Source organism: Oryzias latipes, chromosome 13 (assembly GCF_002234675.1).
Source record: "Oryzias latipes chromosome 13, ASM223467v1".
Taxonomy (NCBI): domain Eukaryota; kingdom Metazoa; phylum Chordata; class Actinopteri; order Beloniformes; family Adrianichthyidae; genus Oryzias; species Oryzias latipes.
The window spans coordinates 28,353,541-28,370,093 of record NC_019871.2 but is presented as its reverse complement, the minus strand read 5'-3'; the positions used below and the strand labels follow the sequence as shown (position 1 = coordinate 28,370,093).

The 16,553-nt window shown below is 40.9% G+C and overlaps 2 protein-coding genes across 6 annotated transcripts; one reads left to right on the top strand and one right to left on the bottom strand.

Annotated features, from left to right (window-relative positions):
- The first annotated feature begins 206 nt into the window (after window positions 1-206).
- On the top strand, window positions 207-10,236 carry siae (sialic acid acetylesterase). The gene is made up of 10 exons (XM_011482947.3): window positions 207-416; window positions 533-694; window positions 2,928-3,082; window positions 3,582-3,720; window positions 4,414-4,582; window positions 4,655-4,740; window positions 4,816-4,949; window positions 5,043-5,197; window positions 8,031-8,217; window positions 8,354-10,236. The coding sequence occupies exons 1-10, from the start codon at window positions 365-367 to the stop codon at window positions 8,633-8,635; spliced, it is 1,521 nt and encodes a 506-aa protein (XP_011481249.2). The 5' UTR covers window positions 207-364; the 3' UTR covers window positions 8,636-10,236.
- A 496-nt stretch (window positions 10,237-10,732) lies between these two features.
- Window positions 10,733-15,806, bottom strand: tbrg1 (transforming growth factor beta regulator 1). Of its 5 annotated transcripts, none has more exons than XM_011482946.3 (15): window positions 15,728-15,806; window positions 15,429-15,575; window positions 15,199-15,256; window positions 15,031-15,113; window positions 14,921-14,957; window positions 14,667-14,729; window positions 14,349-14,585; window positions 14,199-14,269; window positions 13,883-14,124; window positions 13,665-13,801; window positions 13,449-13,595; window positions 13,245-13,342; window positions 11,759-11,869; window positions 11,328-11,473; window positions 10,733-10,998 (listed from the first exon to the last, which is right to left on the bottom strand). In XM_011482946.3, exons 2-15 carry the CDS (start codon window positions 15,545-15,547, stop codon window positions 10,910-10,912), a joined length of 1,638 nt encoding a protein of 545 aa, XP_011481248.1. In that variant the 5' UTR covers window positions 15,548-15,575; window positions 15,728-15,806; the 3' UTR covers window positions 10,733-10,909. The 5 variants fall into 5 exon arrangements, with proteins under 5 accessions (XP_011481248.1, XP_020564138.1, XP_023817507.1 ...); XM_020708479.2 differs by having other exon boundaries at window positions 15,429-15,586; window positions 15,728-15,773; XM_023961739.1 differs by having other exon boundaries at window positions 15,429-15,735.
- Window positions 15,807-16,553: the final 747 nt, after the last annotated feature.

Below are 16,553 nucleotides of genomic sequence, written 5' to 3'. Positions count from 1 at the left end.
GAAGAGAAACAAGGAACATCAACAAAAGTAACCTGTTTGAGCAATTGTTTATTTTCAAATGTGCCCATTTTGAAACGAACACATAAGAACATTAAATATTTATTTAATTTCAAATCCTTATACCTGCTAAGACCAGTTAAACATCCTATTGAACGCTGATTTCACCACTAGAATGCGTTTGGTAAAAAAAACGTGCTTTTATTTTGAAGGTGGGGCGCACCTCCCATGACGTCACGCGACGATACCATAAACCCGTTCGAAAGGCAAATGTTTTCAAGCTGCTAATGATCCTGTTCAAGGTGCTGCTCCTAATCCTTTGTGTGGACGAACAGCTGCTGTGATAAACGACTATTTGAGCGGCGTCATGGCTCCGTTCACTGCCGTTGTTCTCCTCCTCGCTGCTCTGCGCGGCTGCGGTGAGTTCGTCCAAATATCATGCCGCGTGACTTTTTTTAAGCTAGTTTAACGAGGCTTTTCCTTCGGTGTTGGATAAAAATCCGACCGAGGAAAGAATGAAAATGTCTTTGGACAGACGGCAACCTGCGCTTTGCCTCCTACTATGGAGACGACATGGTGCTACAGAAAGCCCCGCAGAGAGCCGTGCTGTGGGGATACGCTCCTGCTGGGGCAACGGTCACCGTCTTCCTGTCCGGTCCAGTCAAACAGAAACGCGCGTGCACCTCAGCGACTCAAGGTACACCACCAGTGTTGCCAGATCTGAGCGACAGTTTCCAGCCCAAACTCATCGTAAAACCCGCCCACCTCAATAAAAACAAGCCCAAATCTCAACCTAGCAAAAACCTAATGTTGAACGTAAAAGTATAGCCGTAGCCTAATAAAAAATGACGCAATAATAATAAATTATTATATAATAAGTCTGTTATAATATTTTTTTTTATAAAATAAGTACAGAAAATCCAGTTATAGGTTTCTCGTATCGTGTACTCTAGATGGCGCCCCCCTCTTTCTGCCACTGCCAGTTGCTGGACCACAGAGTATGTCAATCAGCGGTGGGCTGGTGACTGGTGGATTAGAGGGGGCGGGGCCTACCTGGGTGCGCGTTGGCTGAACGTTCTCCTCCGGCTGAGTGTATAAGCAGGCTGCGCTATTTTTGTTCGAGCTGTAACCATTCTGACAAGGTTAATAAAAGCCAATAAAAGCCCTGCAGCATCTCCATCTTTTGGAAATGAACCCAAACGGCAGAATAGGGTTCTGACTCTGCAGAGGCTCTGGGAGTTTTAAAACAGCGTCAATTATTCGCTGATTTTTGTTATTCACGGGGGGGGGGGAAGGGAGAACTAAACAGGGGGATTACTGTAATGTTTCATATATTCACAATGCTTTTTTTAGGCTATATATTAATTAGTATACTTTTACTTAATATTTTAAATAATAAGAAAAATAATAATAATGACAATAAAACCGCTAAATATTTTGAAAAGCAGCCCAAATTTTATAGACCCGCCCAATGCCAATTTTACCCGCCCAACATAACCAAAAGAAGCCCAATTGGGCGGAAACCCGCCCAATCTGGCAACACTGTACACCACGTGACTCCCATCCTATTTCCTGTTTCTATCTCATGTCTTGTTTTTTCTTCTATAAGAGAAAGAAGAACTTGTATCGTCATGACTATGAATTTGTTTTTACGTTTTGGACCAGTTTGGCTCATTTTTATTCATTTATTTAAAATTTTTAAAAAGTGTGTTGTCATCCTAAAATTTTTCCTTAAAAGTTCACTTCTATCTTTCTAAATTGGTTGTTGAATGTGTCTGATCAGAAGAACCATCACAGGAAAAGCTGTACAGAATGACACATGCTGTGTATTTCCGTGTTAAGACCGGCCCAAAATGAAGTGTTGTTTTTTTTTTTAACATCATGTTCTTGTGGCCTTTTCTGTTGCAGGACAGAAAACTAAGCTTAAAATAGCATTTTTGAGTGTTTCTTTTGGCAAATCTTTGTGAATCAGGAGCAGACGAAAAAAGGCTGTTTGAAAACTCTTCTGTGAAATCTACAATCCGCTCCATTCTGATGGATCTACTTGCAGTCAAACGGATCCACAGACGGCTTTGTTTTCCTTGTCTGAGCTGGAATCCGGATCCAACCTGTCCAACTGGAAAGCTCTGACGTGCCTCGCGTTTTTGTTGCACTGCAAATGTTCGGCTGGGGTTGTGAAGAGCTGTAAGCTAGCAGGAGAGGGAGTGTAAACGGAGAGATGATGGGAGATGAGGGCAGGCTTACTCTGCAACAACTGTCATAAAAAATGTATAATTATTTCTTTATTTTAAATTTTCCCCCAAAACTGCATAATCCTAATCAAAAGTTCACTGGGAACACATTACTGAAGTTCAAGAGAGGATCTGAGTGGGAAAAAAATCACAATTTTTGGTTTTTATGCCCAAGTATTTAATTTGTCTGGCTATTTTTGTAGGTTTTTAGGTGTTATGATCTTTAGTTTTCTTCTGCCTGAAGCAGCACTAAATATAATGAATTAAATAGACTTCACACGATACTTTTATTTATATTATTATGCTTTTATAGCTTGCAAAGAGATAACTTTAAAGAGTTTGTATTTGCTTGAAGCAGCTAGTGTAGGAAGAGATAAATAAAGGGATTTTTCTCAGTGATTAGTCTTTTACTGCAGCATGGCAGCACATGGGAGCCCAGCCAAAGGGGATTTTAACCACCTCTTTAGGTCGTAACCATAGAAACATAAAAGGATCTTCCATAGTTGTAAATAATGTGATCCTGCATTGCACTATAGGGCCCTTTCTGTCCTGAAACACTTTGAGTTCTTGAGGGTAACAAATGTCATTTAAAGGGAAAAAACATCTTGTGTTAGTTTGTAGTATTATTATTGTAAGACAAGCTTTTAAAACGTAGATGAAGAAAAGGTGTCTGGAAATCAATTCGCTGCCTCTTCACAGGTATTTGGCGAGTCCTACTGGATCCCGTTGACGCTGGCGGTCCCTACAATGTGACTGCAAGCACTCCGTCCAGCACAGCTGTTCTGACTGATGTGCTCTTTGGAGACATCTGGCTGTGTGGAGGCCAGAGCAACATGTACTTCAAAACATCTCAGGTACTTTGAGACCGACTCTTAGTCTCCTCTTTAAAGTCACGTTGATCATCTTTGGACCTAATGTAAAAGTGTTCCCAGAAGTCTTTTAATTATAATTATGGTGTTTTTAGCTAAAGTAAACGGGGGCGGTTCCTCATTTTGTGATGTCACAATGTGAGAACTCGCTCTTCGTCATGGATTGGGAGGGGCTGGTTTTCAGAGAGCAGATTATAGAGGAATACTGGGCATGAATGGATCAAAAATACCACTTTGAGGCTGTTTGTAGTGAGGACACACTTAAAAGATCAAAAAGTTTATTTTACATAAAATGGGCTCTTTTAATTTCTTTACACATGTCCTCCATTGTCAGAAAAATGCTACAAGAACACAGGTCTTAAGTAATATAAGAATCATGCTGTATTTACCTTAAAGAATTCACTAAAGTCCATTTGCTTCTTGAAATTCTAATGTTTATCCTCATTTTGTTTATCAGTGATGATTCTTTCCTCCCCTCTTAAAGGTTTTTAATGCGTCAGAGGAGCTGGCACTTTCTGCTAAATATCCTCATGTGAGGACATTTATGGCAGCGTTGAACTCCAGCGAAACAGAGCTGATTGATTTAATCCAAGTGGAGCTGCCCTGGTCTGTGCCTTCTGCAAGTAGGAGGAGACACTTTTCCTTTATTCCTTAGAAACATTTAAAATGTTTAATTAAACAGTTCTTCACTTTAAAATAGCCCCATTCGCTGCAGAAATGATTTTATTTTAGTCTATTTTTTATTTATTCTTATACCATGGTCCGGGTGAATACTCAATTCTGATTGGCTTCTGGGTGTGCATTAAAAATTGATATACCACAGCGCCGGGTTCTTTAAAACAACCTTTAGCTTCATCATCTGGACAAAAACGGTAAGCGGTTAAAGGTGAACTTTCTTTCTGAACTGATACTTTATTCAACCCATCGGGACGATCAGCATATATATATATATATCGCTTTATATAGCTGAATCTTGACTGCAGCGGTGGTGCGGTGCAACGCAGACTATTTGTTACGTGCTGCAGGGCCTTGTCACGTTACCATGACAAAGCCCGGCAGCACGTAACAAATAGTCCACTTTTTGGGAGAAAAGCGATCCAAATCAGAAAAAAACAAGAATTGAGGACTAAAAACTGGTTACTATTTATTTCTTTTGTTAGTGACCATGGTATAAGCGTTATTACTTTTTAACGCTCTTCGCGGAAGGTAGCGTCGGACAGTTCAGGCTTCCACGGCGTGCGTTAAAAAGTGATAATGCACACTTCGTATGCCATTAACCCTTACTGCTTGGTTGACTCTGCCGCATTCACCTGCAGGGATTTTGTCCGAGTTTTCCGCTGTGTGCTGGCTCTTCGGACGCTACATGTTTGAGAAGTTGAAGTACCCCATCGGGCTGGTGGAATCCTGCTGGGGAGGCACATCAGTGGAAGCCTGGTCATCACCGAGAGCCTTGAAGCAGTGTGGACTGCAGCAAACTGAGAACAGGTCAGGAATGCCACAACGTTGCAGTCTGAGTTGCGTTTTGAGAGTTGCAATGTTGCTTTTGCATGATCCCAGTACTAAGGAGAAAAGCTCTGTCCTGTGGAACGCAATGATCCACCCATTTCGGACCATGACCATTTATGGAGCCATCTGGTATCAAGGTAAATGTAATCTAGAGCTCAGCAGAGTTCTGTTCAGGAAACTCGGGTACAGACTGTCACTTTTCATACTTGCAGGTGAAGCAAATGCAGACTACAATAAGAACAAGTACAACTGCTCCTTCCCCGCTATGATCGATGACTGGAGGATGGCGTTTCACAGCGGCTCAGGGGGACAGACTGCAGATGACTTCCCCTTTGGGTTTGTTCAAGTAAGGTCATATTTCTTGAAAATATGTCTGTTTAGAAGCGGACTGCCTTTGTATCTGTTTTACACATGATGGACGTGATTTCTGTAAGTGCAGCTGTGCACAAACAACAAAGGCGCCACAGACGACGGCTTTCCTGACATCCGCTGGCACCAAACCGCAGACGTGGGCTTCGTTCCGAACTACCCGATGAAGAAAACCTTCATGGCTGTGACTCTTGATTTGCCAGATGAGGCGTCGCCCTACGGCACGTAAGGACACGCGATTCAGCCGATTACAGTCGTCTGAATTCTAGATGAACTAAATACCAGTAAAACTCAGTTTATTAGCTGTGAAATTTTACAAAAATGATATAACATGAGTTTGTCTCATCAGCTGGGTTTACTCAAACTGTAATGTTAACATGGCAAACTTACAGACTTCCCTCACTATGCCGCCATTCACCTTATGGTTTCAAATGCTTTTTTAAACAGCATACGGTGCTCTGCCTCCTGATTGGCTGTAGACCTTGTCAATCAAGCTCCGGTCCCGTGTCCCCTGTGCTGAACGTGTCCAGCCCCTTACATGTTTAGAAAACCTTTGATGGGGATCAGTTCTCTGTCTTCGTCCCATAATACTGGACTTATTTTTCTATGAAGGTTTGAACTGAACAAGAGACAAAAGTGTGAACTCGTTCTTTTCTGAGACCATTGTTTAAAGTGTGTAGTGGAGGGGGGGGGGGGGGGGGGGGGGGTCATAGTCTTAAAACATCTGTGATTCTATTTTGCAGGTGTCACCAATTACTGGTTATTTATAGAACTCACCTCCCTTGTGATGAATTAGGGAACAGTGTCCATGCTTTTATTTTTAAAACATAACATTTCCACTATGGGTTAGCTACTTCCTAATGCTTTGTCAGCTTTTGTAATCTGTTCCTTTTGACAGTTTACTTCAGCCAGGGTTTGGGGAAATGATTAAACTTCCCATAGTTCCTTGCGGCAGTGTTTTTGTTTTTAACTTTGGGCCCCTGCACGGCACGCTTGACCTTTTTTTGTTTTGTTTTTAAGCCCTTGATTGAGCTCATTGGCTCCACAGAGACCAGATGTTGAGTCGTAGTTACTGGAATCATGGAATTTGTGCAGCAAAGATGAGAATTCTTACCACCAAAGTCAGAAGGAATGGGCCTAAGTATGAAAAAAGACTGCTTCCTTAGAAGACCCGGTATGTTAGTGGTTTTTGGAGTACTGTAAACCCTTGTTTTTCGCGGGGGTTACGTTCCTAAAATAACCCGTGATAGGCAAAATCCGTGAAGTAGAAACCTCTATTTTGTTTTACAATTAATAAACAATTAAATACTCTATTATACATTGAAAAGAAAGAACAAACCAATTTACAGGCTCAAACATTTGTTTCACAAATAAAAGTACCTTAGAAACGTTTTTTCAACAAATAACTTCTGTACTGTACTGTCAAATAATAATTTTAATCATCAATGTGAACAGAAGGCTTCAAATTGGGGAGATTAGCCCCGCCCACCGCAACTCGAGTAATTGGATTAAACGGGAAACATTTCAAATGATTATGAAAAAAATACAAAGTACAGTGGGACAAATAGTGACTCAGGTGTATTTCACTGCTCTTCAGTCTGAGCCGCTGCATCCTGACTCCGCTCTGCAGTGTTTTCTTCTTTTGAAGCCCGCGGTGCAGCTGTGTTTGTTCAGGAGAAGAACATAGTGATTGACAGTTGTTGTTGCTCTTTTTTCTATGGGTTTTAGAGAAACTCGAAAATGCAATGTCGTAATGTAAATATGGCAAGCTATTTTACATACATGTACATATTAAATTGCAACGTTATTGACGCACAGGTAGAGAAGAAGCGGAGTGACTTTTTGGCCAATCAGAATGCAGAACACAATGCACGATGCAAATCCGTGAAGTAGCGAAACCGTGAAAAGTAAACCGTGTTATAGCAAGGGATCACTGTATTTGTTTTAGGGTTGATGGGTCTGTGTTTCAATGCTTGAAATGGCTTTAAACGTTCAAAAAAAATGTTTAATTTATTCAAAAACATAAACTGTTGAAGATCAGACATTGCTTGTGGATTGTTCTTCAACATACTGATTTTTTTTTTAAAGCAAACATTTTGAGCTGGAAGTAACTGGTCTTCTTTAGAAAGAGCAAAATAAATTCAACTTACAAAAAATTAGAAAAGAAAGGAGTTCTGGGGCTTATTAGAATAGAATGCCACTCTTTTTAAGAAATCCCACAATTCTTTGTGGTTGCAACTGAAGTCCAGAGTGTTTTGTGAGGAACACGGAACATCAACTGTGAGTGACAGCAGAACTCACGTCCTTCCTGTTCTCCAGATGTATGCGGTGTCATGTTTGTGTCTGTCATTTTGTCGTCCATATTTGTACATGTGTAGGTTGTTTTGGAGTCCAACTTTCTACTATTGCGTCATTAAAAAAAAAAGAAATTCTTTCTGAACAAGTTCAGTTTTAGCTTCCTTTCATTTCTCCTCCACTGCCATGTTTTCCCACAGGGACATGAAGAAGGGCACAGAGAGTTTTATTTCTTTGTGAGAACGTCACCCCCCCCCCAGAATGGAAAAACTGAGTTTAGTAAACCATCTTCTTAAAAATTACACTTTTAAAATGATTGAATCTTTTTTCCCTGCAACTTTTCCTATAAAGTGTTCATTTAAAATCTGTGAGATCTCATTGCTTAGTGACTTATTTCATTCAAATTGGCTAAATCGGTACAACTCCTAAATAAGAAGTTTATAAATGTGACAAATTAGTTCAACAGTGAAACTGTATCTAATTGTTAGTGCAGAAGATGATCAGTTCTTTGTATCCTCTACAAGATAACCTGGATATCATTCATTCATTCATCTTCTAAACCCGTTTTATCCCTTTCGGGGTCACGGGGCTGCTGGAGCCTATCCCGGCCCCTCGTGGGCGGAGGACACACATGCACACTCACGTTCACACCTATGGACAATTTAGAGGAACCAATTCTTCTATGAAGCATATTTTTGGACGGTGGGAGCTGCTGCTGCAACATCCTTTTAAAAGTTGAAGTCATTTTTGTTTTTCTTGTCAGGATCCATCCCAGGGACAAACAGGATGTGGCCTACAGGCTGACTCTGGGTGCCAGAGCGGTGGCCTATGGAGAACCAGACCTGCTCTTTCGTGGACCTTTTCCTCAACTGATATGGGCCTCTGAAACATTTGTTGAGATAAACTATGACCAGTTAGTCTCTGTGAGACCGTCCAAAGATGTCTTTGAGGTAAGGGTGGCAGCATGGACAGAAAGCGGTCACTTATTGTGGCAACATTTTTAAGAAGATCCTTTTTTTCAACAGTCATGGATTAAAAGTCCTTTGTTTGTTCCTGCCATCATTTCTTCTTCTTTTTTGAATACAGGTCTGCTGTTCTGTGGTCACGGCTCCGGGCGGTTCCTCGTCCCGCTGGGTTCCGGCTGCTGTCGTTGCCTGGAGTGCGTCCGCCGTGCGGCTAAACGCCTCGTCATGTCAGCCGTCTGAGGTGGCGGCCCTTCGTTATGCTTGGAAGGACTGGCCCTGTGGCGTGAAAGCCTGTCCCGTCTACACCGCCAACGGGGTTTTACCCGCACCTCCTTTTATCGTCCAGAAATATGAGGCAGGAAAGAGAAACATCTGGAAAACAAAAGTAGTAAATCTATTCTAAGCTTTAGCGTTGATTACCGGTGCAGGGTTTGCTTTCCATCAAACTGAATCAATGTGAACAAATTATTGATATTTGGGATTCATTATTTGTTTTATGTTTACAATCTGTGATGCTATTTTTGTAAATAAACATAGGAATATTTTCAAAGTTGAACCACACATTTTATCTTGTAAATTGGTTCAACAATCGGTAGAAGGCGTATACTTGTATAGCACTTTTCTACCAACTCAAAGGCCCACGGTGCTTTAGTGTCAGTCCCATTCACACTGACGGTGGCTCCACTGCCAACCAATGTTTCGGCAGTGGTTTAATAAATCCTCTGCTTAAAAAGCCGAATTTAGACCTATCAGATCCAAAAAAACCTTAGAACAATCTTGAAGCTTTTTATTTCTAAAGTCTTGGAGAAAGTGGTCGCGGTCCAACTAAATATGTACCTGGAAGAACATAATCTATCCGATTCTTTTCAATCTGGCTTTAAGAAGAACCCTTCCACTGAGACAGCTGTCCTAAGAGTTTCTAATGATGTGCTTATTGCAGCTGACTCTGGTCATTATACTGTCCTCCTGCTTTTACACTGGAAATCTGCTTTTGACTCTGTAGATCATGACATCCTCGCAATGACCACGGTCTCTCTGGGTCAGTTTTACATCGGTTTATTTCTTATCTTAGTGGAAGAGCTTTCAATGTGGCTGTATATTCCTGATACTCTGCTATTGAAAGAAATAACTTGTGGCGTTCCCCAGGGTTCTGTCCTTGGCCCTATTTTAGTCATTTTATATGATTTCTCTTTGGAAACAGATAATCAATTCTGCCACATTTCATATCATTTCTATGCGGACGATATCCAGTTCTACTGTTCTTCCCCGCAAAATAGTACTTAGAAACCACAACATTTGTTCAATTGCTTAACGAGCATTAAAACATGACATTACTCTAAAATTTGGAGAACACAACATAAAATCTCTTCTATCAGACAACACCTCAGGTCTCTGAGCTCTTCTGTCCAGTCAAGCCTCAGAAATCTAGGGGTGTTTGACAAATCCTTGTCCCTGGAAGGTAACTCAAAACGGATAAACTGTTTTTATCATCTGAGGAACGTGGCAAATTTAAAAAGTATTTTTTCTTAATCTGACCTGGGAACGCTGTTATTTCTTCTGGTTTAGATTACTGCAACTCTTTTTACCTGTTTTAACACTAAACTGTCTTCAGCTAAACTCAGCAGCAAGGCTTTTAACAGGAACCAGAAATGGTGACATTGGTTACTCGTCAAGTTTCCAATTGATTTTAAAATGTTACTTTTAGTTTCTAGAGCATTGCATGGTCAGGCTCCGGCGTACATCTCTGACCTTTTAACCCCATTCTCTTCGGCCCGATCCTCGAGGTCTTCCAAGCAAAATCTTTGAAGCGTTCCAAAAACCCGCTTTAGAGGACTTGCTCCTGGTCTTTGGAACGCCCTCCCATTGTGGCTGCTTCAGATTGACTGTTTTAAATCTCAGGTAAAGACGTTTTCATTCCAAAGAGCTTTTAGTTGATTTTATTATTGTATTTTATTGTCTGTGTTTGGATTTGATGCTTCTTTTATAAAGCATTTTTTGATTCTGTCTGGATAAAGTGCTACATAAAGATTTTCTATTCTAACCTAAAGCCACCAGAGGCAATGTGGGGATCAGCGTCTTGCCACTTTGACACATGGCGGGAATCGAACCTGCAATCTTCTGATCAGAGTTTGACCGCTGGACAACACTTTTTTTTTTTTTTTCAAAACCCAACAGAAGAATAGTTTAATATTTAACCCTTGTGCTATCTTAGATGACCCCCCCCCCACCCTTACATTGACGTGTTCTTCCTACCATGACAAAGGTGGATAAAGGTGGAAAGATTTCATGTAATCCATGGACACCAGTGAAGATCACAAATCATTGAAGAAAAAAGGTTCAGCGCACTGTCTAGTGGGTCTAGATGACCCAACTCCCAATGGTAAAGTGTCTAGGATAGCATGAGGATTAATACAGAGGACTTTCAACTGATTGGAAAAAAGTTCAAATTGTTACTTTCTCTTCAAAAGAGTTAAAAGGATTAGACAAAAGTCAACTTGAATCATTTTTCTTCCAGGAGGGTATTTTATTATTTACATACTGAAGTTCAGTTATAATCATGGCAATAAACGTAAATTTTTCTACAATCCAGTTACAAAATGAGTGGCGTTTCTCAAACAACCCGTTTTAATATTGGGTTGACAGGAAGAGACGCTGGAATGTGTGGCTGCTGTGACCCTCAGGAGCTGAAATAAGAGGCTGAAGGCTTCATGCTGGGCGAGGTGAGCTGGCGCTGATGGGAAAAACCCGGAGACTGGGATGTCTGGCCTAAGAAAAGACAGAAAACCAAAGTTGATCTTGATAGTCAGCTATTCTCCAGAAAACCTGGAGGAGTCTAAGACAAAGTTCTCTGTTTTCAAAATCGTCTTTCCATCCATTTTCAAAGCATTATAATGAGCTCAAATCAAAAATCCTGTCGTTTTCTAGAACAGTTTCTGCAGAGCAGCGGGTCACTGGCAATTCATTGACGATTCACAACAATTTCAATGAAGAGATACTTAGAAATAAGAGTCTTAATCCTAATTTTCTTGAGAAAAATGCAACGTTAGAAACACCATTTTCATTGGAGTAAGTCTTTCAAAGAAGGTGAAAGTCACCCGAGGTGAGCTCTGTCTTGATGTTCACATCAAAGCTCTGATGTCTGAGGAAAGCTTCAAAGTTGACGGAGGCGTCGTCCTCCGACAGGCTGTGAGGCACCTGGCCGTCGCCGGGACGACACACATCAAAACGAATCCACCTGTAGCTGAGAGAATCGAGTCGAAGCAAACAGTTACAGAAAGTTACGTAGCGAGTGAAACGGTAGTTTCACATCATTTACACACATCAGTTGTTCTGTTAGATGCACAAAAAAAGGACGTTTTATCCCACAAGCAAAAATGGAAAATAGAAAACAAACAGAAGCAATTCATGTACAAGCTAGTCTATTGGAAAATCACTAATTTACTTTGAAAGAAAATTTGAGAAAAAAAGCATACACAATGTTTTTTTTGGGTGGAAAATCGATAGTTACTGCCTAAGCTGCATTTACGTGTTGCATTTGCGAGCTCCAGGACAACTCTGGATGAGGTTCTGGATGGTGGGATGAGAGAAGCCAAAGAAGTCTGCCCCCGATGGGACGACTGGAGCAACAGGCTTGGAGCTACGAGAAAGAGAATTCTGGTGAGAAATACGGAAATGGTTTGGCTGCAGATCCAATGTCTTGTACTTTAAATACAGTGAAGGCGTTGAACATATCAGGTTGTAGCTGGAAAAAACCTTGAAACAAATTCCATAGATGTTGCTTAAGGTCAGGTTAAAGGTCATAGGCCACCTCTCATCAAGCCGTAATTTGACTTGTTTTTAGTCAAACTGCACTATGGGCTCATTTTAAAAGGCATTTATGGAACAAAACACTAATTAAGACAATAAAGGGAATGAAACACAGAGGAAGCATGAGCGCATTGTGTCATTTATTTCAGATTTGCATTTCTTCTTTTCTTCAGTTTGTAAGGACACTCTTCAAATCTCACAAAGAGATTGTTAGGTTGATCAAACTGCTCTCTGTGAGCCGGTTGTGACGATGGCCGGGGATCCCATCCACCGTCTGAGGAGGACCCTACACCAGTGTTTTTACACCTCTTTTGAGCCACGGCACAGTTCAACCTTGAAAAAGCATCCAAAAATTAAAAAAAAAGGAGAAACTCATAGTCTGTATTGATCTACAGCCCTTCCACAATCTCACATGCATTTTTGTGATGATTGTGGCAGAAAAAGCTGGAAGCTGCAGCTGTTTTTGCTAAAAGATGTAATAAAAGTTAAGTTAAAAGATTTAAAAACTGTTTGATGTGTGTTCGTTTTGGTTTCAAGACGTTTAACAAGAAAGACTCATTGTACGCTGAGACGCTGTCACCTTAACCCAATGCCTCATGGGAGATGTAGTACCAAAACTGCAGCAGATCGTTTCTCTGAGCTTCATTGTTTTGTTCACTTGTTCCACGTCTGACACCAGATTCTGGGGAAAGCTACACCGCTAAAGACGAGCTTTAGCTGGTATTTTTGTTGGAACTGAGAGACTTTATGAGCAGAATCTGAACAAGGAAGTGAAGACTTTAACCACTTCTGATTGGTCAGACTGATGACATGTGATTAAGCCTCCAAGAATGATTGGTGGAGACAGTTAAAGACTTTTCCACAAGCAGCTGAAACTGTGGCTAAATCGCGGTACCGTCATTCTTATCAAAATGTCTTTAATAGAATCAAATAAACACAAAGAAAAAAGTATTTTATGGTCGTTCATATTCCTAACTACTCAGTGTTTTATCTGGCCCTGTTTGGATGAACAAAGAGCTGATTTCCTGGAGATGGGAAATGTTTTTTTTTAGATCATTTAATGAGGGTAATTTTCCCACGGCACACCTGACCATCTCCCGCAGCACACTGGTTGTAAAACACTTTTCTAAAGGACTGGAAGACTTTGGCTTCTACGGTGGCTCAGTGCTCAGAGAACCCCGAGGTTCCCACAGATGTCATTTTACCTGTTAGATGCAACGGCTTTGAGTAAATTGGAATGGCACATCAGAGCGGAGGACGCCACGATGGCGTTCTGCGGATCTTCTTCAGGCACAATCTCAAACTAAAGATGGGGATGAAGAATCTTCAATGACACTTATTTCATCTCGTGTTACAAACATTGTCTAAACTTTAGAGAAGTCTCCTAGAGGCAACAAGACTGCGTCTACCTGAGGACCCGCCCCCCCGTCCTTGATCTGGCAGGTGTAGAGACACTGCTGCTCGGGGTTCTTCATGCTGGCATAGATGCGAGTGCTGCAGAAGCCCACGGGGTAGATGGCACACTCATCGTGGAACAAGGCTCTGTCTGTGATGATCTGGAAGGCGTTCGGGAGTTTGACCATTTGACTTTGAACAAAAAGACCAAGAACCTCTGAAATGGTTACCTCTCCCAGACTGTACACCGTTAAACCCCCGAGGACGATGGGAAAGACGGGGCGACCTGACGAATCCAGAGGAATGGTCTGCACCAGCCGCCGCGACCCATCTGCCAGCTTCCTCTTCTTTGACATTTTTCTTGGACCTGAAAAACGCCGTTTCAGAACCGTCTCAGACGACCCGTCTACACCACGCCGCACAAAAGGCCCGTGCTTCAATCAACCACCTTCCTCTCTTCCGTTTTCTCTTCCTCGCTCCTTTCTTTCCTTTTTGGGTTTCTTGAGCAGCGCTTCTTCTCCGGTCGACGCAGACGACATGAAGCTGTGGGTCGTGGTCAGACCTGAAGGCCCAGAAGCACCGGAGGACAACGCCACGGACGGCGCCGGTGGAAGCGAGCTGGAGGTGGGTGTTGGGAGGATGTCCCCCTCTGGCACAGACTGGTACTGGAGCAGCGTCTTCAACAAGAACCTGACACAGAAGAAGATTGTTGGGGAAGGTGTTTAAAATACACAGAATAGAGAAGTTTTAGGGACTTCCTGTACTTGCGCTCCTCCTTTGCTCTCAGGAACTTCTCCTCAATGTGAGCGACTTCATCGCAGAGAGCTGCGTTTTCCTGAGGATTTAAAAAAAACAGCAACTTTTGGAATTTTTGGTCTTTTTAATGGCAGTTTTTATTGCAGCTGTGCTCTTACAAATATCATGGCCCGCGCAGCTTTGCGTAGCCTCAAGTACTTGAGCCTGTACTTCTCGCTCTGGGTTTTCCGCAGACCTCTCTTCATCTTGGGTCTGTGCTCAGAAGACGCGGAGAGCGCCGGATAGGCCGCCACGGAGGCACCAGAGCCCGAGCTGGACGTGGCACTCGTCTGCGGCGATCCCAGGAAAGCTTGGGAAGTGAAGGCCTGCAGAGCCTGCTGCCGCTCTTCATCAGTCTTTGGGATTTCAAAAACAAAACACATAAAGGTGAATTACCAACGTAGCATCAAAGAGCAGCACTGCCTCAGAAAACTCACCAGTAAGGCAAAGACTCCGTTCCTGTTTTCAATCCTCTTAAACCTCCTGCTGCCTTTTTGAGTCTGAAATGAAAGTTGAATGCATCAAGCAGAAAAAAACTTTGTTTTCTTTTTCAAAATGTGTGTCTTGAAGGCATCAGAGGACACATATACTTATAGCGCAGTCTCAGATCTACTGTCTTTTTAAATGATGAACAAAAGGTAAAACTGTGTGACCTAAATACAAAAAGCACACTAATAATGCATTTCCTAACCTCACGATACATCACAGCTTCCAGGCTTGATTTTGCACTGTAAAGAAAACGTTTTAGTGTTTTTATTTGAACCAACTGTCAATCAATATAACACAAAATGATTGACGTACTTGGATTGAACGAGCCCCCTGTCGATGATTCTCTGTTTGATTTCTTTTATGTGCATGGGGCGTCCAGCTTCCTCCAGGACGATCTGCGTGGAAGAAAAGACAGGAAACCAGTAAAACAACCTAAAAGAAACAATAAAGGATTTTCAAATTAAAACGCAGGCTTAATACCTGAGCAGCATCAAGCCAAGTGAGGTTTGGTTTCTCGGCTATTTCATTCGCGGGTTCACTAAAAACAGAAGAAAAGAAAAGGTTACATGATCCAGCGTCAATGTAAACATTAAAAAAAGAACAACGCTTGCAGGTAAACATATGCCTCAGCTTTTCCGGTTTTCTTCATCTTCTTTAACAGAAGACGTGCTTGAATTAAAAAAGGCTGCTTTGTTTTGCTTATTAACAACCTCTCGAGGGTTTCCGCAGCTCCAGACAGGCTCGCAATGCTTTCCAAAGCTGGAAACAGCGCATAGCTTCCCTGGCCGTCTGTCTCCATCTCGGACTCGAAGGTGTTGAGTGATTCCATGAAAGACAAGGAAGGATAAGCCTCCGTCCTAAAACAAAACTGTACATTTAAGGTCGAGCTGGCTTTCGGTCGTGACGTATCTTGTGTTTCATGAAAATAAACCAAGTTTATTAAAAAGAGATTGGTTATTTTGCACAAATAAACGCGATAATAGAGAAAATAATAAGAAAAAATGAATACCTGTTTGTATTTGTTCCCCACTTTTATCTTCCGTCCACAGGCGGAACCTTTGTTACGCTACAGTCGTGGAATGTTTTTTCAGTGTTTTCAAATATTAGCAAATCATATCTAAACTAAAATACATTTTATTTTAGATACAATACATTACATTTTAATGAATATGTTTTTTTTATTTAAAGCAAAGATTGATTGTTTAAAGACATTATAGAAACAAGAAGGGAGGATATTTTTGTTTGTACCGCACATACAGGATATCCGGTTCAGAAGTTGAACGATTAACAAAATAAATGAAAACATGTGGTATTCCTCAACGAGTTTTATCCAGTGAGTTTTATCGCTAGAGGAGACAAGCCCGCTTGGGAAGCCTGCCCCGACGGTGAGGTAGCTTTCATATAATTTATCATATATATATATATATATATATATATATATATATATATATATATATATATATATATATATATATATATATATATATATATATATATATATATATATATCATAGTTGCAGGACTTTTACAAAAAACAATTATTACAAAGAATTTTTTAATATAATTTTTAAACATGTAGAAGTTTTAGACCTTTTTTGACATGTAATTTAAATTATTTAGGAAAGCCCAACAACAAGTCAATAGGAAGTCAATAATAATAATAAATAATAACAATATATACACAGAATAAGTCAATAATTATAATAATAAAAATAGATCAATAATAATAATAATAAACAATCAATAATAATTCAATAATAATAATAAATGATAAGAATAAATCAATAATAAGTCAACAATAAGTCCAAAAGTAAATAACAAATTTACCCTTAAAA

What these genes read in the sequence shown, in the direction of transcription:
- siae (XM_011482947.3), top strand. Translation starts at nt 365, where the DNA reads ATGGCTCCGTTCACTGCCGTTGTTCTCCTCCTCGCTGCTCTGCGCGGC. An exon ending in CGCTGCTCTGCGCGGCTGCG is followed by an intron (nt 417 to 532) that starts GTGAGTTCGTCC and finishes GTCTTTGGACAG; the next exon opens with ACGGCAACCTGCGCTTTGCC. An exon ending in TGTACTTCAAAACATCTCAG is followed by an intron (nt 3,083 to 3,581) that starts GTACTTTGAGAC and finishes CCCCTCTTAAAG; the next exon opens with GTTTTTAATGCGTCAGAGGA.
- tbrg1 (XM_011482946.3), bottom strand. Translation starts at nt 15,547, where the DNA reads ATGGAATCACTCAACACCTTCGAGTCCGAGATGGAGACAGACGGCCAG. An exon ending in CTTGGCTTGATGCTGCTCAG is followed by an intron (nt 15,114 to 15,198) that starts GTATTAAGCCTG and finishes TCTTCCACGCAG; the next exon opens with ATCGTCCTGGAGGAAGCTGG. An exon ending in CGGTGTACAGTCTGGGAGAG is followed by an intron (nt 13,596 to 13,664) that starts GTAACCATTTCA and finishes AACGCCTTCCAG; the next exon opens with ATCATCACAGACAGAGCCTT.